The 24739-nt window shown below is 39.6% G+C and overlaps 1 protein-coding gene across 1 annotated transcript in view; it reads left to right on the forward strand.

Moving 5' to 3' along the window:
- The first annotated feature begins 5015 nt into the window (after positions 1 to 5015).
- Positions 5016 to 24739, forward strand: part of Efhb (EF-hand domain family member B) — a 47879-nt gene continuing 28155 nt past the window's right edge. Inside the window, exons 1-5 of the mRNA XM_015494518.2 lie at positions 5016 to 6383; positions 14656 to 14718; positions 15692 to 15835; positions 16836 to 17016; positions 20090 to 20200. Coding sequence (XP_015350004.1) covers positions 5484 to 6383; positions 14656 to 14718; positions 15692 to 15835; positions 16836 to 17016; positions 20090 to 20200 — 1399 coding nt within the window. The 5' untranslated portion in view covers positions 5016 to 5483. The remainder of the gene's footprint in view (positions 6384 to 14655; positions 14719 to 15691; positions 15836 to 16835; positions 17017 to 20089; positions 20201 to 24739) is intronic.

The following is a 24739-nucleotide window of genomic DNA, read 5'->3' on the forward strand; positions in this document are numbered from 1 at the left end:
CCCCCCCCCCGCGCCACCTCACCCCACCTCATAACATCTCTGTCCTGGCAACTCAGCAAAGGGGCTTTTTTGAGGATCTTATCTAGTAGGAGAGGTACCTCCCCGCAATACGTCCCAGGGATCAGTGGGTCTGGGAAAGAGCAGTGAATTGTGTTAACTATTCTGGGGAGAATAGGACCCTCCCCATCCCAAAAACTATATGTAGAGATGGTGAAATATGAGAATAATAACGAGCTTTTTTTTGGGGGGGGGTATTTATTTTGGTAGGGAGTAGGAAGGGGCAAATCCTAAACCAATAGCTCGCTTTTATTAAGTTTCCCTTAAAGAGTTACTGTACCAAAAGCTCTACAAAAATTATCCCATTTGATTCTTAACACTGCGAGTCTTTCATTCGGAAACCAGCTCCTCGCCTATCTCCCTGCATTTGAATGTTAACCTCAAAAGTCGTCCTCACCGCTGTAAACCCATGTTTTTAGAACAGTACCTGGCAGCCGGGAAACCTGGGTCATGGTTGTGGAATTAATGAATGAGGCGTGCCTGCTTTACAGGTAAAAGAATTTGAAGTAGAAGAGATTGAGTAACTTGTCCAACATCCCTGCCTATTTGTGATGAAGCTGGATTCCAACCTGCGGGCTGGCTCCAGAACGTCTTAAACAGGATTCTAGTGAAAGATAGCCCAAGGTGTTCATTACCTTCAACAGCAGACCTACTTAAGACAGGCTTTTTGGGTTAATTTTTGCACCATAGTCAGTCTCTAGTGGGGTGTTTGAAACACAAACAAACAAAAGCAATTTGATAGAAGAATGTTAAATTGATTTTTCCTCAGAATAAAGGCTACTTTTCAGTTTGCAGTTCATAATTTGTAGCCCTCTTGTGAGGACATAAATATTATTGAAGTACACCTTAGCTATGGTATCCTGTGGGTGCTCATTCAACATTGTGCAATCAAGATGATTTGAACCTTTCAACAGTCTCAAAAATCAACTCTCCAATCACCAGAAGAACAGAATGCGTCATATGGAAATGGTATCTGTGGCACTCTATCCCCAAGGGGTTATTCCAATGTGATATACTAGTCATGGTAATAGCTTATGGACAGTCCCAGGAAGAATCAGGAAATAGGTTATGTCACATCAGTTTTGTCATGTCAACAGCATGTCCCAAACCAAACCTATTCTGATTCACACCTGCTTCTGCTTAGTGACTAACATTAACTGCTTCCCAGTCACTCAGACTTGAATTGCAGCATAATTTTCAACTCCTCCTTGTTACACTCATACATCATCATTCATTCTTATCACTAAAAATTCTCTAATCCCCGAATTTGAAGTCTAATCCCAATGTGTGGGCCATGAGAAGGATTCATATGAACTGAAATTAATGCATATTCCTGCTTCTTCAATCCTTTCTTTACACTTAAGCCTGTCACTTTCCTACTCAGAAATGTTCAATGTCATTTCCTTATTTGATAACTCTTCTATTTCTTTAGCTTCACTCTCCCCAAATTGTGGCATTGTCTTCTGACCACCAGTATGTATCCTGTGTCCCCTGAATATTGCTTATGTGTTCCCATCTTGGCATCTTTGGTCACTTTTTTCTCTACCTGAAACACCATTACTGTCCATAATGGCTGGACTTACTTTGGCCAGAATACCAGTTCCTCTAGACTTACTTTGGCCAGAATACCAGTTCCTCTAAACTCTAGACAGCATTTAAGTCTTCTTGTATTGGATTTAATTACCTTATTTCTGTAGTTTCACACTATGGAAAAGTTTTACTCTCTATAATGCTTCCAAAATTGGTCTTATTTTACATTTAGCTTTTTATTTATTTAGGATTATAAATTTTTAAGGATCAGGACCATCAGCTATTCATCATTTCCTCACAGAACTCTGGTTGATTTATTAGGGTCCTCTAAAGTGTTTGTGAACTTAATTACATTTAGAATGATAAATATTGAACTTCAGAAAACCTCACAATGTCAGATACTGAAATTTATGAATTGCTAGAAACTCCCTATCTGAACATGCTAGAATATTGCTTCTGCATTCATTTCTGTCTACTGATTTTGTCTTTTAATTCACTTCTTCATAAATAGATTCCAAACCAGATATAGTGGCACACACCTGTAATTCCAGTGACTCAGGAGGCTAAGGCAAGAGGATCTCAATAGAAGCCAGCCTCAGCAACTCAGCAAGGCCCTAAGCAACTTAGCGAGTCCCTTTTTCAAAATAAAAAATAAAAAGGGCTAGGGAAGTGGCTTAGTGGTTAGGCCCCTGGGTTCAATCCCTGGTACCAAAATAAATAAATAAATAAATAAAATACATTCTACATTATTTTACAGTTTAATTATGTTTGGGTGGTGCTGACCCAGTGGCTAGCACCTCTAAAAATCTAGCAATAGTTTTATTTTACTGATTGGTTGGTTATTCCCAAGCCTACTTACCATGTGCTGTATTTACTGGTAATTCTGGAGAAATTAAAATGCCACATAGTAAGAGGCTTGGTTATTATGGCCACTCACAATATGCCTGTGTATTTCTTTTTCCTAACCTGAGAAGATTGAGGAGGACTGATAATTGTATACATTTAATGTCAAATGTGAGCTCTTATAGATGATAGAATTTGTTAAGCAAGCTACAAAATGGATGGACCTAAATCAAGTCATATAAATTTGAACACTGCCTCTTCTCACTCTCAAATCTCCAAACAGTAAATCACAAATTCCCAGTACCTGGCTTTCCTCACACTGCGTAGCACCACATAGCTTCTACCTTCTCTTCAGGAAATCTTTCTTCCCTTGTGTACCCGAAGAACAAATTTTTGTATAAATGGTAATAAATACTTATATTCATATTCCTTTTTTTATTTGTAGTACTAGGGATTGAACTGCATGCTAGGCAGATGATCTACCACTGAGCTACATCACCAGCTCTTTTATTTTTTAAGACAGGGTCAAGTTGAGTTTGAGGTCAGGTTGGCCTCAAATTTGCAATCCTCCTGCCTCAGCCCCCAGAGTAGCTGGGATTACAGGTGTGCCACTGAGCCTGGCTTTATATTTACTTTTTTTTTTTTTTTTTTCAGGGCTGGAGACTGAACCCAGGGCTTCAGGCATGCTAGGCAGTTCCTTTACCACTGAATTACATTTACTCTTTACATTTACTTTTTTTGCGATTGGGGATTGAACTCAGGGTTCCCACTCCCCACACACGCTTTTTAAAATTTTGACATAGTCTCTTTAGGTTTATGGCTTTTCTAAGTTGCTGAGACTGGCCTCAAACTTTCAGTCCTCCTGCCTCAGCTTCCCTAGTCACTGGGATTACATACATGCACCACTGCACCTGGTCCTTTACATTTACATTAATTGAGACTATTTAAATTTTTTTTTCTGGGGACAAATCAAATGGTAATTCTAATATAAGTCATGATGTTAAGACAGGGAGAAAAAGGCCGTGGAAACCTGAACTGGTCATGTTTAAAATGCTTGTATATGAGGCTTGAGGTGTAGTTCAGTGGTACAGCATGTGCTTACTTAGCGTGTGGCTCTGGGATCAATCACCAATATCAAAAAAATAAGTAAAAAGTCTGAGCCAGGAGCAGTGGGTCATGCCTGTAATCCCAATGGCTCAGAGGCTGAGGCAGGAGGATTTCGAGTTCAAAGCCAGCCTCAGCAAAATAGCGAGGCACCGAGTAACTCTGTGAGAGCCTGTCTCTAAAAAAATACAAAATAGGGTTGGGGATATGGCTTAGTGATCAACTGCCCCTCAGTTTAATCCTCCATACCCCCCCCCCCACACACACACACCAAAGAGTCTGATATGGGCATGGTTTCAAACATTTATAAACTCAACTACTTGGGAGACTGATGCAGGAAAATCCTAGGTTCAAAGTTTGCCTGGACAACTTAGGAAGACCCTGTCTCAAAATTAAAAACGGGATGAGGATCTAAGTAGTACTTGCCAGGTATTCTTGAGGAACTGGGTTTATTTCTCAGTACTGGGGGAAAAAAAGTCCATGTCTTTGGAGGACATTGTTCAGGCCCCAGCTCAAATTCTGAAGTGCTTTCCTCCATGTCAAAGCATCCTGTTTTCTTCATAACCCCTATCATTATCTGAAATAAAATGATTTTATTTATGCATTCACTTGATGGTTATCCATTTCTACTGGAATATAAATTCTGAGACAGGGATTGGTTAATATTCCACTTTATTTCCAGTACTGACAAAATTGGGACTCAATACTTATTTGTAGAATGAATGAATTAGATAAGCCCTTGTACAAATATACCTTGATTTACACACTATCAAATCATTTAAAGATCTCAGGGGGAGATGAACATTCATATTAATAATCTAGAAAGTGATAGCAGTTAAAAAATATGAAAACAGTATTCCCTATTCACTTTTTTTTTTTAATTTTGGATTTCACAAGTTTTTTTATGCAGACTGGAATCCTACAAATTCTCAAATTATATGCTAGGTGTTCTATAGCCCCATATATGTAGAAAATGACAAATATTCACCAAATACACTTGCATTAAAACCTGACAAAAGGGCTGGGGATATAGCTCAGTTGGTAGAGTGCTTACCTCGCATGCACAAGACTCTGGGTTCAATCCCCAGCACCACAAAAACAAACAAACAAAATGTCGAAAATATAACCCCCAATTTAAAGAAAATTCTATATATACTTAAAAACAATAAAATTTGAGCTTGACATAGTATTTTAAAAATACAATCTGCTTTGTTATGTAATATCTCAAACTCATTTATTTATTTTTTGGTTCTGGGGATCACACCCAAGGACTTGAACATGTTACTACTGAATTACACTCCCAGCCCTCTATCTCAAATTTTAATATATTCAGTTTAAATATGACTTAAAGCTTAGTTATTAAAGTTTAAGTGTACTTAAAGACCACAATTGTCAAATATAATAACATTCCAGAGTTTGAAGTAGTTCCTTAAGTCTGGGGATGTAGCTCAGTGGCAGGGCTCTTGCCTAGCATGCAGTGAGGTCCCTGTGTGGAGGTTCTTGGGCAAGGAAGGATCTCAAAAAAGTGGCCATCACCAGAAAGTTATTTGTTTCCAGATCAGTAGGAAAATTAAAGGGTCAATGCCCAGGAAAAAGGCAATGGCTGAAACCATCTTATTAGGACCATGTTGCTTTGAAAACCAAAGGGAAGTTAGTAAACATTTGCTTTGTGCCTAAAGCCACAACACTCAAGTTTTCTTGCCTTCCAAATCGAATAAGGAAAGAAACGGACTCAGAGAAAGAAAGGGAGGGCGAGAAAGAGAGGTGGGAGGAAGACCTGCAGAGGAGAATTGCGCGCTAAGCCCCGCCCAGTGCCGTCTGTTTCCCAGGTAACCGGGTAAACAGTCTCCTTCTCTTTCCCCAGCCCCCGTGAACTCTGCTAAGTGTTTAGAACACCCCGAAGTGTTAAGAGGCAGGCAGGAAGCTGTGGGCAGGGAGTACGAGTGAGGATGTGCTCTTTCGTGAGAGTGGGGTCCCCCAAGGTATTGGAAACTTCCCTCGATCCAGGTACAGCTTTCCCTTCTGAGCTGAGTGCTCCTAGTGGAATGAAGGTGTCTGAGAAGAAATTTCCCCCGAACCCAGAAGTCAGATTCACCCAAGAAAGAAAGGATGATTTAGGAGGCAGGAGGATGTTTACCGGAACAACACCTTCCATGGAGTTGGGGCTTAGAGTAGGATTAGGAAAAGGAGAGTCCCTGTGGAAGAAGAGTCTCTGGGATAATAAATATAAGGAAATGCTGGCACTCCCAGTGGGCAAGGGGCTTGAGATGGGATTAGGAAGTCATATCATCTCTAGGACCCCCATGGAGAGAGGTACTTTAGGAGTCAACAGAGTCTCTGCTTCAATGGGAAAACCTGGTCCGTGTATGTTACCAGTAAGAGTGGGATTAGAAAAAGAGTGTTTTCCAGCAAGATGTTCTCAAGGAAGGACAATGCAGCCTCCCTTGGGTATGGTGTGTCCAAGTTCACAGCCTGTAGGGAGCCAGAGAGGTCCTGCAGCTAGAGGCTCTGAAGGAATAGAGGCTCTAGTGGGAAAACAGCCCACTTTAGGTATCCAAGCCACACAAGAACAGGATGAAGAGTCTACCTGTGTTGTGATGAAACCCAGCACGGAGACGCAGCCGCCTGTGGAGGTGGACATTGGGTTACCACTCACAAAGGAGCCAGATGAAACTAAGAATATAGTGCCCCAGATGGGTTTGGTGATAGAACCTCACCAGGACCAGTTTATCCAACAACCTGAAGAGAAGAAGGAGACTAGTAACCTCGAACCAGGAGTGGAACCTCCAGATCACATCAGACCTATATATGCTGGGAAATTTTTTGATCGGATGCCTTGCTGGCCAAGTGTAAGTTTTTTGTTTTTTTTTCTTTACTAATACTTTCCCTAGGAACTGTGTATAACCATGCCTTTATTGAGATGCTAAAGTGGTGAGACTTGTTGGGGGTTTTGAAGACAAATCACAAAGATTTCTAATGTCCCATATCCCACTGGACTCCTTTCACATGTTACTTTGTCTAATTTCCTCTGATTCTCTGCCTCCCTTCCTAGGTGTCAGCTTTTTCTGTACACACTATTGATCCTTCCTCTTTCCTAATTTGACCTTCATTTCATTCCCCACTCTTTATTTTCTTGACCCTCTCACATTTTGAGACTCATGTTGTGTCCTAATATTCATATTATGAATGAAAAAAGAATGCTTTTCTTTTTCCACTCATTATTTACTTTCTGAGTTATTTATTCTTTCAGCAAAGAGTTGTAATGGTCATTGTGCTGGATACAAGGCAATATAAAAAGTATGGGTTCTCTGTCCTCTAGGTTTACGCTCACTCCAGTAATGGAGAACAGATAACTAAATGAATATATACATGTCTAAATAAATAGACAACAATTATGATTCTTCCTTCATAGAAATGTATTCTTAAGCATGGAACTCAATAAGAAAAATTTAAAATTCTGTTTGGAGGAGATCTTCGAATTGAAGAAAGTTACTGTGATTTTTTTTTTTCTTAAGAAGTATGGTAGTACAGAGAAGGGAGTAAAGAATGCAGTTTAGAAATCTTTATTAGTAAAATCAGTAAAGGAGTTTTGGATAGTTGGATTTATTTATTTATTGGTACCAGAGACTAAACCCAGGGGTGCTACACCACTGAGCTACATCCCCAGTCCTTTTTATTTTGTGACACATGGTCTCATCAAGTTGCTGAGACTGGCCTGGGATTAGGGATCCTTCTACCTCAGCCTCTCAGGTGGCTGGGATTATAGGCATGCACCACCACATTCCAGGTCACCAGGGGTACTTAACCACTGAACTACATCTGCAGTCCTTTTTATTTTTTTAATTTTGAGACAGGGTCTCACAAAGTTACTTAGGGCCTAAGTTTCTGAGTTTGGTTTCAAACTTATGATCCCCTTGCCTCAGTCTCTTGAGTTACTAGGATTACAGGTATGCAGCATCCCACCTGGCAGGAAATTTATTTTTTGGTAAGTAAAAGGAGGGCTGGATGATTAAATGGGAGAGGTAACAGAGAAGAATCAGGTCTGAAAGTATAGTATTGAAGAACATAAAGGAATCGAAGGTATTGAAATGCCATTAAGGAAGCATCTTTGAGGCACTCTGGGAATGAAAGATTCCCACACTGAGATTTAAAGACTACAACTCTGCTAAGGAGGTCATGTGGCTTCTGCAGAATTTTGTCTGGGTCTTCGGACTTTTGTTTCCCTTGGGACTCAGGGTGTTCTTTTGTCTTTGACCCACTTTGCTTTCTGGTTTCCTCACTGAATTTCCCTGGCCACACTGCCTTTTTACTCAACCATGCCTGCTTCCTGTTTCTGGACAGATTCTGTAGTTGGTGGCTTCTGCTCTGATTTTATGGACATACAGACTCCTGCTTCTGGTTTCCAACGCAGGCAATTCTAAAAACCTCTGCTTCTTCCCACTTGTTATACCTTCCTTTCTAAATGTGGCAGGACAGGAAAGAGAGTGTCGAAGAGAGAGTGACTAGCAGTGTTAAAACATCTCCCATACAGCAAATAGAATTAAGATTAATTTTGGACATTAAGAAAATCAGCAGCATTATTAGAATGGTGTCATAGAGCGAAAATTCCAATTGTAATATACAGAATAGCAAATTCAGATCTTAGAATTGGAGAAAGAAAGCTATTGTGAGGTTTTTTTTTTTTTCCTTAAAAAGTGTTATAGTAAAGAGAAGGGTGTAAAGAATGCAGTTTAGAAATCCTTTTTTTATTTATTTAGTGAATTAGTAAAGGAGTTTTGAGATAAAGGAGAAAATGGATGGAACCAGATTCTAGATAAGTAGAGAGAATGAAATTAGAATCATAGTCAGGAGGATGCATTACCCTCAATTAGGAAAAAAAGCTTCTTTTAATAATATTTTTTTGGGTGTCCTAGGAATTGAGCCCAGGACTTTGCACATGCTAACCATGCATTCTACCACTAAATCATACCCTCAGACCCTAAATAATTTTTTAAATGTTAAAATATTTATTTTCAATATAAAACAAAAACAAGATCTGGGGATATAGATATAGTTCAGTGGAAAAGTAAATACTTTGAATGTTTGAGGTCCCTCTAGGAAGATAACTGTTGGTATCAAACCAGTTCAGCAGAGAAAAGTTTCCAAGAAATAGTAACCTGAGGAAAGGATTTTGGATTTTCAAGAACCGGAAAGCTTCTGGTGAAAAGAAATCTTCTCAGCTAAGGGTAGCCCATATCTGTAATCCCAGCTACTCAGGAGGCCATGGCAGGAGGATCACAAGTTCAAAGTCAGACTGGGCAATTTTATTGAGACAGTATCTCAAAATAATTTAAAATTATTAATTTTAAAATTATAATTTAAAAGGAACCAAGGACGTAACTCATTGATGAAGTGCTTTCCTAGCATGTACAAGGTCCTGGGTTCAATGTCCAATGATAATGAAAACTCAGTTCTTCTCCCTGGTACCAATCTAATAAAGAGGAAAAAGTTTTGAGAAAAGGAAAAAAAAAGTTGTATTGATTTGCTAGTAAATGAGAAAATTAGTGAACTAAGGTCTCAAAGGCTGCAATTCTAACTACTAGTGGGAACAGAGGGCTTTTAAAAGGGGAACATAAGGGATAGACTCTGGGTGTGCCTATGAGGAGACATAATTCACATCCAGATGGTAGCCTTGGAAGCCATGTCTTAGATATGCTGATACCAGCTCCCAAGTTTGGATTTCTTCATTTCTGTTTTCAATGATCCAAAGGACACAATAAACCCAGCCTAGGGAAAGAAGAAGGTTAATCTTGCTTCCCCTGTGTTTATGGAGGGGAGAGAGAGAGAGAGAGAGAGAGAGAGAGAGAGAGAGANAGGAGGAGGAGGAGGAGGAGAGTGAGAGAGAAACATGACAGTTTTAAAATGAGCCACCAGTTGTCATACAGCAAGGTTTATATTTAAAGCATGCAGTGAACCCCTGTTATATAAAAGGGGTTCTTCTTTCACCAGTACTGAAAAAGGAAAGAAAAAGAAAAAAAAAAAAAAGAGGTAGCATTTTCTGTTTGGAGCTCAGTAGCCCTTGAAAGGACACTTGGATGTTGGAATGTACTCTAGCAGATATCAAAATCTCTATGATGATAATTTCCCTATGATAGTCCCTTAATATCCAATAGTGCACTGATTATTGCAAACACCCTGGGTTATTAAAACAAAGCAAGTGAACTGTATGAAGTGCATTGACAGTCATACTTGCCCTGGAGTAGAAAGAGGAAGAAGGAAATGTCCAAAGGAAGTTGAAAAAAAAAAAAGATAGTATTTTGTGAGTGTGTTGGCACACACCTGTAATATTAGTGACTGAGGAAGAAGGATTTCAAGTTTGAGAGCATATTGTATAAAAAGATATGAAAAATTGTGCTCTATATGTGTAATAAGAATTGTAATGCATTTCACTGCCTGTATTTAAAAAAATAAAATCAATTAAATTAAAAAAAGAATTTATAAAATTTTCAAATGAAAAACAAAAACAAAAAACAACAACCAAGAACCAGAAAGTTTCTAGTGAAAAAGAAGTCTTCTCAGCTAGGTGGGGTAGCTCACACCTGTAATCCCAGCTACTCAGGAGGCCATGGCAGGAGGTCCACAAGTTCAAAGTCAGACTGGGCAATCTTATTGAGACAGTATCTCAATAAGTATCTTAGTGAGACCCTGTCTCAAAATAAAAAATAAAAAAGGGCTGGGGATGTAGCTCAGTGGTAAAGTGCCCTGGGTTCAATCCCCAGCACTGCAAAAAAAAAAAAAAAATCATTATAATATCTATAATAATTGGACAGTCTTTTATCCAGTGGGGCTACATAGATGGAAAATTGTACAGTACCTGCTTTCAAGTAACTTAGAATTTAGAGATTTGAGATCAGTAGGCAAATTATTTAATTTTTGAAACCTAATTTTTTTTTGCCTGTGTGTGGTTCTAGGTATTGAACCCAGGGCCTTGCACATGCCGGGAAAGTGCTCTAATGCTGCTATACCCCCAGTCCTTTTTATTTTATTTTGAGACAGGGTCTCACTAACATTGTCTAGGCTGGCCTCAAATTTGCAATTATCCTGCCTTAGTCTACTGAGTAGCTGGGGTTATAGGTGTGGCTGCTGTACCTGGTTGAAAAGGCTTCTTTTTCTTCTTCTTCTTTCTTTCTTTCTTTTTTTTTTAACCAGAATCTTTCTTCTTCTTGAAGGATACTCCAAAAATCTCTCCACTATGTGACAAATTATCTTATAATATGATAAATGTCATGCAAAGGGGTGCCTTATTTTTTTTCCTGTTCTATACCAAGAGAACTTGATAACTGTTTTAAGAATGGGTAGAAATAAGTAAATCTAATAAATCTGTGGGACCTTTTTGGTCATGCAAGCCCTGAGACTGAAGAAAAAGGTGCAAAGATTCTTTGTGTCTGAATTTGCAAATCCATTTTCTGCAGGATTTTGGGAAGTAAGTGGTTTCATTTGCATAATGTGTGCTGTATTCTGAGTTGAAAGGAATTGAGACTATCACTCCTAACTCTCTCAGAAATATTCAGAATTGGGAATCCCTGATTTAAAAAGAGATAGGAATAAAGGAAGGAGAAGGGGACAGGTGAGGGGGAGGATGGGAGGGAAAAGGGAGTAATAACATGAACTGAGATCAATTTTCATGCATGTATGAGTTTGTTAGGATAACCCAAACTCTTAGGTATAACCATAAAGATCTAATAAAAAAAATAAAAAGAGTAACAACAACAACAACAACAAACAAACAAAGCTCCAGAGATTGGATAGTTAGTCCATACTGAGTTTGTAGAGTGGAGAGTAGCATAATGATTGTGGGTCTATGGTCTTCAGTAACTGAAGGTAAGCTCGTGTCAACCTTTCTGGGTTGACCTGCATCTTGGGAACCAATTGTTTGAGAAATAAAAAGATATTTGGACATTAAAAACTGTAACACTGGGGCCTGAGCGAGAAACTTACCAAGCCAGGTAACATGGGATGTGGTTAGAAACTGAGAAAGCAGGTGGTTGGTATGGTTGGGAGTTTTGTTACAGAAAACCTGAGATGATAAGTAATATAGGATAGTAGGTGCAATGTTTCTCACTGATGGAGAAAAGCATTATAAGCATGGAGAGGAGAAGAAGAGAAGGTATCTTATTTTGTTGGATTGTAATTGTCTATATAGGTAGAAACTCATGATATATCTATATCTGTATCCAAATCAGATCTGTGTTTATGGACTCCATCTATGATCGTTTAACTAGACAGAATATTTCAGAATTAATATAGGTTCAAGCATGTGGGAGTATGGGTACATATACTCATTTCCTAATTCTATCCTCTTAGAAGACCTAGAAGCAATGTTTCTTTAGTGGCAATGAGTGTATAAAAAAAAATTATTTTTCCCCTATGAGGGCTCTCCCTGTGCTTCCCATAGTTGCTTAGAACTTGTGCACTAGCACAACCTACCTCAGCCTCCCAAGTAGTTGGGACTACAGGTGTGTGCTATCACACCTAGTCTTATCTTTAAAAAAAAAATTTTGGAGTTGTAGATGGACAGCATGCCTTTATTTTATTTATTTTCATGTGGTGCTAAGGACCAAACCCAGTGCCTCACACAAGCACTCTGCCACTGAGCTACAGCCCCAGTCCCTAACAAATGGGCAAATGAATCAAACAGACATTTCCCAAAAGAAGAAATACAAATTATCAACAAATATATAAAAAAAGTTCAACATCATTAGCAAAAGAAATACAAATCAAAACTACTCTGAGATTTCACCTCAGTCAGAATAGCAATCATTAAGAATATAAATCATAATAAATGCTGGAGAGGATGTGAAGAAAAAGGAACTTTTTTACAGTATTGGTGGGATTGTAAGTTAGTACAACCACCATGAAAATAGGCATAGAGGTTCCTCACTGTACTAGGCATGGAACCACCATGTGACCCAGCTATACCACTCCTCAGTATTTATCCTGAAAAATTAAAGCCATCATAGTACAGTGATACACGCATACTCATGTTCATAGTAGCACAATTCACAATAGCCAAACTATGGAGCCAGCCTAGGTGCCCATCAAGGCATGAATGGATAAAGAAAATGTGGTATATATACATAATGTCATTTTATTCAGTCATAATGAAAAATGAAATTATGTCATTTGCAGGAAAATGGATGGAACTTGAGAACATTATGTTAAGTGAAATCAGCCAGACTCAGAAGGTCAAGGCTCATATATTTTCTCTCATTTGTGGAAGCTAGAGAGGAAAAAGGAAAAGAAAGGTGTGGGTGTGGGGCAGCAGGGATCTCATGAAAATTCATGAGAAATCATTAGACCAGAGGACAGGGACCAAGGACAGGGAGAAGGGAAAGGAAAGGGGAAATACTGGGGAAATATTGGCCAAATTATATTATTATGTTATGTGCATGTACAAATGCATAACAATGAATCCCACATAGTGTACAGCAATAAAAAGTGTGGAAAAAAAAGAATCTTCAGTAGAGGGTCCTGGGTGTAGCTCAGTGGTAGAAGACACACTCAGCATGCATAACTTGCTGGGTTCAGCCCCCAGTAAGTCCCCCCCTCCCCCACCTACCCAAAGAATGATCAGTAGATATTAAACCAGCAGGTGAAAGTTTGGTGAGGAACTAGATATTTACCCAGAATAATTGTTAATTATAAAGAAAAAAAAATAACTTTGTGATGGAGAAATCTAGCAGTCATTGCCTTAATTTAGAGATTAAAATGAACACTAACATTAATGGTACAAATTGAGAGTATATTCTCCCTGATAGAACATAAACTTGCTGTGATATCTCTTCCAAGAACATATAACTTGAATCTAATCATGAGGATATCTCAGTCAAACCCAAGTTGAGGGACAGTTAATTTACAAAATAACTGGCCTCTACTCTTCCAAGAATGTCAAGGTCACAAAAGACAAGGAAAGATTTAAAACTTTTAGATTAAAGGAAAAAAAAAGCAACACAGGAAAAAATGCTGTGTTTGAGGTGACGGTGGAGGTGCCTAGCTCAGATCTCCCTGTCCCAAAGCAAAAAATAAAAAGGGCTGGGGGTGTGGCTCCATGGGAAAGTGCCTCTGAGTTCAATCGTCAGTAAAAAACAAAAACAATAACAAAAAACCAAAAACAAACAATCAAACAAACAAACAAAAAAACCCAGAAGATAGGAATATAAAAATCAAAGACAGATTCATGATTTAGGTAGGGGTGGGAGACTTGTCAAGCATATTAATTCACTGACAAGTGAAAACAGACACAAATGACTTTTTGTGCCCCCAATCAAAAGGCACAAAAGCATAGAAACCTAATCACAATTTCTGATTTGAAATCAAACCACTTTTCAGGTGGACAACTCTATACTGGCTGATAGAATGCTTGCAATGGTGGAAATGTAGAATAATAATAATAATAAAGTGTAAATAGAATGCTTGCAATGGTGGATTTGTAGAATAATAATAATAGTAAGTGTAGTCAAACACTTCATAGGAAGCAGACCAGGGGTGAATAAAATGATGTTTCAGGCCAAGGATTTGTCTATCTACCCATCAATCCAGGCTTTTTCTCTCTCTTATCAGATTATAGCTGCCTGGGTATCTTCATGTTCTTTAGCTTTATGGTATTATGTTTTTATTGAACTGTTGGAGAGGAAAAGTTTTCCCTTTACTCTCTATAGTTGATTAACTTGGGGCTTTTGAATTAAACTAGCAAAAGACAGATCATCAGGAAAAAAAGGCACATTATTTTTATTAGTATTTGCATGCACCTAGGTTCACAGAAAATAAGTGGTTAGGCTTAGGGTCTCTTACATACTCCTTTTACAAAAGAAAGAGAACTTGGGCTTCCTGGGTGATAAATCGTGGAGAAATGATTAGAAAACACTAGGGTAACTAATAGAAGCTAAGGGCTATTTTAGTAAGATCTGTTTATGCAGAATCATCTTGGTTGACTATCCTTCCCAGGTGAGTGATAAAAGTTGCTTTTCCTAGGTTTTACGTAACTGTAGCAAAGACCAACTTCGAAATAATTTCCTTTCTTTAAAATATTCTCTTCCATGCTGACAAATGATCAATTTTTTGTCTCCACATTACCCCACTTAGGCAGGGAAAGTTATTCCAATTGGATACAGAGTTGCAACCTCCTTGACTGAAAAACTTCCTAGGGTGAGTACTTTGAATATGTCTTTTTGTGTCTATTTTTACCTTGCAAATGAGTATTAATGTAACAAGGATTTAGAGGTGGCTTATACTTAGAACTTTTCAGTTGGGCCTGCATATGTAAAAAACTTTGGCATTTCTGCCTCCAATTTACATCTGTCTCCTTTGTTCTGAGTCAGTCATTCTGGATTCCAGGAACAGCAGGTCTGATTGAAAAATATCTGTGATGAGTCAAAGCTAACTCCCAGGTAACAGCAACTTTCTTATCATGGCTGACATGATCCTGCCTGACCATCTGAGATAATGACCAATCAGACCACAGTTTGACCAAAACTGCTTGCCTGTGCGTACACATCTGACCCCCTTTATCTATATAATCTGGGAGCTTTGGTCAGTACACCGAGGATAGTGCTGCAAACACTGGTCCTGCTTGTCTTCCCAGTATAGCTATACAATTAAAGTTCCTTTCCTGCTTTTAATATTACTTTTCTTTTTTGGATAAATGGCCAGGACTGACTTGTTGGGATCCCCAGAGTTGGGCCTCTGGCCTAGGACTCTGGTAACATTAAAAATTAGACAATTCTCAACATTCCTTATGAAAGTTGTATAAATTTAATGTGGTCAATTTGAAAGCTTTATTGTATTTTGAGGCTTTCTCTTGATTTTGCCCAATAAAGTAAAAATTGCAGGTTTATATTTTTTAGCTTTATAAAAACCAAAAGATATTCAATTTATTTCAATAGGAATAATGGTATAATTTCTAATCTGGACAGTTTCTGATGGTTTTCTAAACATAACTTTTAAAATATGCTATTTCCATACATAAGTCAATAAATTTTAGGGGAAAATATTATTATTTGGACTGTAGTTTCCTATGTACTTATTCATGAAATTTAGAGTGTTTATTGATTGGTATAGATGAATTCTGTTAATATTTTTAAAGTTGTGCTTAATAATTCTATTTTCTTGTGTTTTTTAGCCGATTACTCCACCTGAGACAAAAAAGTTTTTCAACTACAGATATCCACCCCCTGGAGCAGAAAGAGTCTTTTATGGCAGAGCAAATGATCCTGCAATTGCACCTTATTTGACACATGGAATAAGATCTAAAACTTCAGGAACGGTAACTTATTTTTTTTTTGCCTTTTACTACCAGAATCAAACATCTGGGCTACCCACAGCTACCTGTATTCAGGAGACAAGTGTTGATAGGAAGAAATCAGGTTTATTCAAGGGTGGACCTGAAGAAAATAGAGGGGGATAACTCCTCAAAGCCCTATTTTCCTGGGCTCAGGGGCAAAGGGTATTTATGGGAAGGGGCGGAGGTAGTGGGTTGTACACTTGGTGGGTTCTTCTTCATTGGTGTGTGTCTTCTCCAAAGAGTCAAAATTGTTTGGCACCTCCTGAGGCCAGTTATTAAGGAAGGCCTTCTGTTTTCAGAAACGTATAGCAGTTAACATCAAGTTTGGGCTTCACTTCAGCCAAAGGATTAAGGAGGGGTGGAAGGGCCAAAGGGACAGGGAGGTGAAGGACAATTTCAAGAAAGACCCTACTAAGCTTGTACATTATTAATTAGCCAAGATGAAAATGCAAAAATGAGGATTTCAGTCTTCTTTCTACCTGTGTTTTTACGAGCTCTTATTCTGTCTTCTAGATGCATTAATCTCAGGCAACGAAAAACATCCAAACAGCAGCCAAGAATGTGAAAAAATTAATGGTTCAGGCCACAAGCTATTTATTCTCCCCTCAGATGATAAAAGGCAGATTGTACTCTATTTTCTCCCAGGAAAGAAAAATGCCACCAGGCTTTGTTAGAGAATGGAGAGGACAGCCTTGTTGACTCTTGCCTAGAGATGTTTACAGAGGGTTTATACAGATATTGAGGGGAGATGGTCAGAATGTTATCTGCTATTGATTGAATGGGTAGTCTAGATTCAGAAGACCTCCTCCACATACATCTTGAGAGAACTTGCGGAAATCACATGATTCTTGTGCTTGTCTTCCCTATTTTTCTTGAATATATGAGTCAAGTAACCTTCGTGAGCCTTTTAGTCCCATTAAAATCTTTTAACTCCTTTGAATCAGATTCATTGACACATCTCTATGTTGTATTATTTCTTTAGGCAAAATCATTGATAAACCCACAGCCTATGACCACATTTCAGCAGAAAATGAAAGACAAAAAAGAGTCTATATATTTTAGCAACCAACGAGCACCATTAGGAAAATCCCATGATCAAACACCAGGATTGCCTGAAGGACTGGATTTGATGAATAGAACATTTGGGACAGCAGTCATTAGAGGTAGTAGAAAATAAGGGGTGAAAGGGGGTGATAAAACAAATCTTGGAAATTGGATTAGCTATAAAACTGGTATTGTGTTGGTAGTAATATAAATGATTACTCAAGAATGGAAGATGATATCGTAGTGAGGAAGTTATTCTCTAAACCCAAATCCTTAGAGTTTATATGTGTGTGCCAAGGTGTTAAGAATTCAGGTTTTGGAGTGGAGATGTAGTGAACATGGTAGATATGATACATTAATAGGAAAAAGGCTCAGAAAAGTTGGCATTCTACAGCACCAGGAAATTGTGTAACTCTACCCTGACTCCTCCACTAGTCCACCTCTAGCTATTGTCCCTCTACAAATGTTAATGTGCCAGATTAACAGGTTGCTGTCTCTCTCAGTAGAGAAGCCCCACGTTCTTGCTTTATCCCAAGAGCTTCTCACTATCAGGATGGCCCATAGTCTCCTTTGAATGCATATTTATTATTTTACCCCCAAAGAAGTTTTTCCCTTGAGATTGGGCACACAGCCCCCGCCCCCCCCCCCCCCCCCCCCCCCCCCCCCCCCCCCCCCCCCCCCCCCCCCCCCCCCCCCCCCCCCCCCCCCCCCCCCCCCCCCCCCCCCCCCCCCCCCCCCCCCCCCCCCCCCCCCCCCCCCCCCCCCCCCCCCCCCCCCCCCCCCCCCCCCCCCCCCCCCCCCCCCCCCCCCCCCCCCCCCCCCCCCCCCCCCCCCCCCCCCCCCCCCCCCCCCCCCCCCCCCCCCCCCCCCCCCCCCCCCCCCCCCCCCCCCCCCCCCCCCCCCCCCCCCCCCCCCCCCCCCCCCCCCCCCCCCCCCCCCCCCCCCCCCCCCCCCCCCCCCCCCCCCCCCCCCCCCCCCCCCCCCCCCCCCCCCCCCCCCCCCCCCCCCCCCCCCCCCCCCCCCCCCCCCCCCCCCCCCCCCCCCCCCCCCCCCCCCCCCCCCCCCCCCCCCCCCCCCCCCCCCCCCCCCCCCCCCCCCCCCCCCCCCCCCCCCCCCCCCCCCCCCCCCCCCCCCCCCCCCCCCCCCCCCCCCCCCCCCCCCCCCCCCCCCCCCCCCCCCCCCCCCCCCCCCCCCCCCCCCCCCCCCCCCCCCCCCCCCCCCCCCCCCCCCCCCCCCCCCCCCCCCCCCCCCCCCCCCCCCCCCCCCCCCCCCCCCCCCCCCCCCCCCCCCCCCCCCCCCCCCCCCCCCCCCCCCCCCCCCCCCCCCCCCCCCNCCCCGAATGTGTACCTGCTTTCCTTAATGAATCTGTATCATGTAAGAAAAAAAAAAAAAGAAAAAGAAAGAAAGAAAAGTTAGCTCTGGGACTGCAATCTTCTCCCTGGACATCCATTTGTGTACTTTATTTTCACTAATGCCTCAATGTGTTCATGAATTTTAACAATCTATGAAGCAGTTTCATGAAACAAATAAGTTTTGTGAGTGCTGCATACTGTACTCGATTAGTGCAGATTCATGACTTATACCAGCATGTTAACCAAACCTAGGGCAGAGTGTGTAGTCAACTTTCACTCTAATTTTGAGAGGAAGTAAAGCATATCTTTCAACAAATAACAATTTCTATTGGAATTGGTCACAGGCACTTCTTTCTAAAGAGCCCTGCTTTGTGCCATTTTATTGGGTGTCTTTTTTCTTAAATACCTTTCTCACATTTCTTTCCTACAATCCTTCTCTGATCTCTTGCCCTCTCCTTCCTAATGTTGCTCATTGGTTGCTAAAATATATAGACTATTTTTTATTTATATATTTTACAACCAACAGGTCTGACCAGAAACCTCTAATTCTATCTTTATACTACAGAGAAATTCAGTTTCTCATTGTCTTTCTGTACCCATTTTGGCTCTGCTTCAGCAAACTTATCTTTGTTCACCAAAAGGCCAATTAGAGTATTTTTCTTATTAAGGCAGTGAAATCCACATTACAAATAAATTATGCTTTTGAATGCAATATTTGAAATTGAAATTTATTGCATCAGATCTAAAGTTAAAATCTATTAAAGTTTGAAACATGAAAAAATGTATTTTAGAACAGATAAAATATCTTCTCTTTTTCTTTTTAATAGGATTTAAAAATCCTACTTATATGAACAGTTAGTAGACATGGCATTGCTGTAATTATATAACAATTGCTATCTAAGAGTAGTTCATTTAATGTGGAAAGTTCTCCCTTGATGTACCTCATTTAACTATATAAAACAAGCAATGTTTCAAAAACACTATGTGTGTATTAACTGATGTAATGATTCATATATCAAAAAATTTGCTATTTTATAGGATTATTTTGAGTGAGATCACCTTACAGTATCCTTAACTATATTAGTTATCAGAGCTTAATTTTTGGCAGAAAAGCCAAAAGAAAGGAAACATCTTGATTTATGTTGTTAGGTTGAAAGAGAACAATGAAATAATAAAAATGAAGTTACATTTAAAAATCATCACACAAAATAATGAAAACAGAATAATTCGTGTCACACAAAACTGGGAATGACCAGTCATAAGAAAGCACCTATTAAACATCTTATCTAGTTTTGAGGCCAGTAGGAAAGGAATTTCTATCTGATGTTAGTGATTTTCCTGACACCTCTGGATACATTGTGGATAGATTCAGACTAGAGCAGACTCAGGGAGGGTGTATGCTTCAGTCTACAGCTGTCAATACATGTGTCACAGCTATGTCACAACAGGTCATGAGGATTTCTAACTTGTAATTCAGATTTGCTGAGATCATTTTAAGAAGCCAGGAACAAACTGAAATCAAAGTTGTCTAGAGCATCTTAGAATCAGGAATTTAACTGAGCTTGGAATATGGGTCAGGACAACCTCAATGGTTAACTGATACAGGGTTCTAATATTCTTCAGAATTCTAGGGAATGAGCCAAGTCAAGTAGGTTCTCTAGCAAAGTGACACCTAGACAATGTTTTATCTTTATTGATCAGTCTTCATTTTATTTTGGCTTTGTAATCTCCTGGGATGTCTAAGTAGCTTATGCAAACAGCATATGCCTCAATTGTCACTTATTATATTATAAATAGATGAAAAATACCTTTAAACTGATTTCATTGATTCTTCTTTCAGAATTCTGTGGTAGAGATGTAGTGAATCCACCAAAATCATTTGAAGAAGTATTTAAAGAAGGAGAAAAAGGACATGATTTGTACATTGTGTCTCACAATGATTACTATCCGGGTAAGTCTCCTCCAGTGCAAAATGGCCTGAGGATATGGGACCCTCAAGTTTGTGAAGAGGCATAAAGGAGATAATGTTTATAAAGTTAAATGTATGGCATATAACAGATATTCAATGAATGATACTTTTAAAAAATTGTTTTCTGCCTTGCTCCTGCTTTCTTATATCTTATTTTTTTAAAAAAATTTTAATTAGTTAAAGATGGACACAATACCTTAATTTTGTTTATTTTTTATATGGTGCTGAGGATTGAACTCAGTGCCTCACACATGCTATGTGAGTGTTTTACCACTGAGCATCAACCCTCACCCCTTATTTCTTATTTATTTTACTTTCTTTCCTCCACTGCTCCCTAACAATATACTGCTTTTCTGTGTTTTCTCTCAAAAGTTTTCTTCATAGCTGCCAGTCTCTTCTTTCATAGCTAATCTCTGTTGGTTCCCTGCACTCCCTGCACTCCTTAATGTGTTCTTAGTCCCAAGATAGTCTCCACCTCCCATTCAAATGGCCATTGTTCCTACCCACTTGGACACCATATTCCTTCTCATGCCCTGACTCCTCTCTATATCTCTACCCCTTCTGCTTCCTTGTCCCTCTTTCCTCCCTTCTTTCCTCCTTCTTTCCCTCCATCCATCTCTTGTGAAAATGCTTGATTCCTATTTTGAAAAATCTTAGCATCTATTGTACAGTCTAATACAATGTCTTGTTTCAAAAAGAACTATGTCAGTGAATAAGTGCATTAGTACATACATACATACATACATGCATACATACATACACAATCTATAGTGAGAAATCTATTTTTTTTTTCTTCTTGCAGTATTGGGATTAAACCAAGGAGTGATCTACCACTGAGCTACATTCCCAGTTCTTATTTTGTATTATGAGGCAGGGTCTCAATCAATGGTTGAGGCTGTTCTTGAACTTGTGTTCCTTCTGCTTCATACTCCTATAATGAGACATCTTATTAGCATTTAACAGTCTGAGGAAAATTACAGTAGGATTTTTATATTTAGAATATCTCTAATGGACCATAACAGAACTGAAATGGGATAGAATGGACACAGGAGCACTTTGCCACTGAGCTATATTCTCAACCCTTTTTTATTTTGAGGTGGTCTCACTTGCTAATTTGTCCAGACTGGCCCTGAACTTGTGATTCTCCTTCCTCAGCCTCCCGAGTTGCTGGTACTACAGGAATATGCTACCACACCTGGCTCAGTTGCTGATTTTTATGAAAGTTTTATTAGCCTCTTAAAAGTTAGAGTTTGATTTTTTAAAACACTGTCCTTATTTTTTCTCATATAGAAAGTGCATTTACTTTTTATTATACAGATACACAATAATTGTAGAGAATTTAAATATTTAAAAGTGAAGAAAAAGCAAATGTAATCTTGAATTCCCATTAGCCAGAGATAAATACAATTGATAACTGAATATTTTGTAACCCCATTCATTGAACGATCTATTTTTAGATATATGGGATAATACTCTCTACTTTTGGGGAATCTGCTATTTGCATTTTAATTTTTTTAACTTAAAATAAGTCAGGGACACCATTAAATATATATACATATAACATCTTTAAAATAACACTTAATTTTAATGATTACGGAAGTGATAGATATTTCTTTTATAAAATACAAGCTATATAGAAATACATGATATATAAAGAACATCTCCCCCAATTTCCAATCTTCCACATGATTCTTTTGTAAATTTTTTTTGTATATTTATGTATATGTCTATATTTTAATCTACAATACATATGCATTTTTCTCCCACACCCATTTTACAATTTGCTGCTTTCTTTTCTTTTCTAGAATGGGTGATTAAACCTAGGGGTGCTCTTCCACTGAGCTACATCCTCAGATCTTTTTTTATTTTTTATTTTGAGATAGTCTTGCTATGTTGCCAAGACTGTCCTCAAACTTGCAATTTTCCTGCCTCAGCCTCATGATTAGCTGGTGTAACAGATATGTGTAACCCCACCTGGCTCCTTTGTTTTTCTTATCTAATGAAATACTTTGGAATGTCTTTTCATGTTGTTTTCTTTACTATTATAAAAATATATTGTTCATATACCTTAGTGAATATGATATGCTGTTTCCTCAGGTCATGTTCCTTGATATCTGGGCTTTTGAAGTTTCACTCTTCAGAGCCAACCATTCATCTTGAGTAACTGCTCAAGTTTGTCCTTACATGCATGAGAATTTGTGGTGGTGCATTCCTGTAATCCCAGTTGTTTGGGAGGCTGAGGCAGGAGGATAGCAAGTTCAAAGCTAGCCTGAGCAAATTAGCAAAGCCCTAAGCAACTCAGAAAGACTCCTTCTCTAAATAAAAAATAAAAAGGGCTGGGGATATGTCTCTGTGGTTAAGGGCCCCAGGTTCAATCCTGAGTATCCCTCAGCCCCCCTACCAAAAAAATTCTTCAGTGCCCCAAAGTTTATTCTTGTTTAACTAGAGACAATTATGATTTCTTGTTACTGTTTTTATTTACATTATTTGGTTCACTAACAAGGCGGAATATATTTTCTCTAACATTTATTACCCTTTTTGTTGTTCTCTAGTTCCAGTTCTACTTTCTTATTTACAATTAGAAAACTATCAAGACTTGAAAAGGAAAAAAGTACAGTGATAAATCTTTTTTTAAAAAATTTATTTCTTATATACATGATAATAGTGGAGTGCATTACATTCATAATTACCCATTCACAGCACAATTTTTCATAACTCTGAATATAGAGTATGTTCATGCCATTATACATGAGCTTTCTTATTTTTTTTGCATTACAATTCTTAATACACCTTTATACCACAATTTATCATATCTCTGTTTGTATATAAGTCATGTTGACACCAAATTCACATCTTCATACATGTATTTTGTATAATGATGACCGTCTCCTTCCACTATCCTTGCTCTTCCCCTTCTCCCTCCCTTTCCTTTTCACCCCTATTCTCTATCTAGGGATAATTTTCCACCCATGCTCTCCCTCCCTACCCCACTTTGAGTCACACCCCCCTTATATCATAGAAAACATTCGGGGTGATAAATCTTTTAAAAACATCTTCCTATTGTGTTCTTAGGTTCAATCTATGAATGTTTCTAATGTAAGATAAATGATTACAATGAAATATGAGGGTTGCAGTGTTCTGATAATCTCACCAAATCTCAGTGATAACAAATACAAAACACCAACCTCTCAAATCAGCACGGGGAAAATCTTGCTGATCCCCAAAACATTGTAGTACCTCCCCAGTTCAGGATTTGTGTAACAGTGGTGGGGCCTGTGTGTTTTAATCATTAAAACCTGTCTGTCTCACATCATTTCTCTACTCACTTCCCAAATATTAAGATCTGGTGCCTAATTTATTTTAATCTTTTTCTAAAATTACATTTTGAAATGGGGTCTCCCTAAGTTGCTCAGGCTGGCCTCCAACTTTCCATCTCCTGCTTTAGCGTCTCAAGTAACTGGGATTGTAAAATAAGCCCCCTCATGACCAGCCCCATTGCCTATTTTAAAATTAGGTTATGTTTTCTTGCTTTTGATTTGTATGAGTTCTTTATAAATTTTGGATAGTAACTTCTTATATATGTTATTTGTAAATATTTTTTAAAAAGGTTTATTTATTTCTGCTATCAAAGAACAGAATTATGACAGTGTAATTTAACAATCCCAATTGGCTTCATTTTTAATTTTAAAATCAGGTAACACTTCATTCCATAAAACAGAATCAGTTTTCCTATGAGCCAAGCACTCATCAAAAATAATTTGATGAGTTAACATCAGCTTATTTATTTTGCTTACACAAAATAAGGACAAGGGAACTTCACTATTTCGCCAGTTGAAAATGGCTGTTCTCCCTCTAATCCAGATTTCTCTTGGAGGACCAGATGTGTCAGCTTGGTTTGATTGACTCCATGTTGTGTCCCCACCCCCCCTCGAATATTGTCTCTGTTGAAAAACTGGCTTCACAAAGAAGGTGGCAGCAGGAAAATTACAGAATCCAAAGCTTAAAAATAAGTCTTGGGCAGTGTGGGGTTATTTTCTGTCTCTGGGAGGAATCATCCGGTGTCTGAGGCCTGGGGATAGAGGCAAAGTCCTCAGCCACCCATCCAGGAGATGTCACTCTCAGTAGCGTCTGGTGTCCTGACCTTTGCTCGCCCAGGATGATGGTGGGTAAGGAGCAGCAGGTCACAGGGGCCCCATGACCCTCTGGGAGACAGAGTTCTCCCTGGGCAGACCCCGGGGCTGAGGGTCAACGGCCAGGGGAGAATCATGTCAACGACTCCCTGCCTGTGGTCCCCGAGGTCCTGGGGCAGGGATGCAGGAGGCAGCTAGTATCATAAGACGTCCCTATCCTCCACCAGGCTGGGCGCTTGGCTAAGCGAGGAGAAAGACAGTGTCCCTCCTCAGGGCCTGGCCCCTGCGCCTGGTCTCATTTCCTCCCTGGCACTGCCTGGAAGGGGAGGAAGTGACACCCAGGGGAAGGCCGGGAAGTGAGGCCATCCTCACATTCAAGTTCAGGGTGCGA

This window comes from Marmota marmota, unplaced genomic scaffold (assembly GCF_001458135.2).
Source record: "Marmota marmota marmota unplaced genomic scaffold, marMar, whole genome shotgun sequence".
In the NCBI taxonomy this organism is placed as follows: domain Eukaryota; kingdom Metazoa; phylum Chordata; class Mammalia; order Rodentia; family Sciuridae; genus Marmota; species Marmota marmota.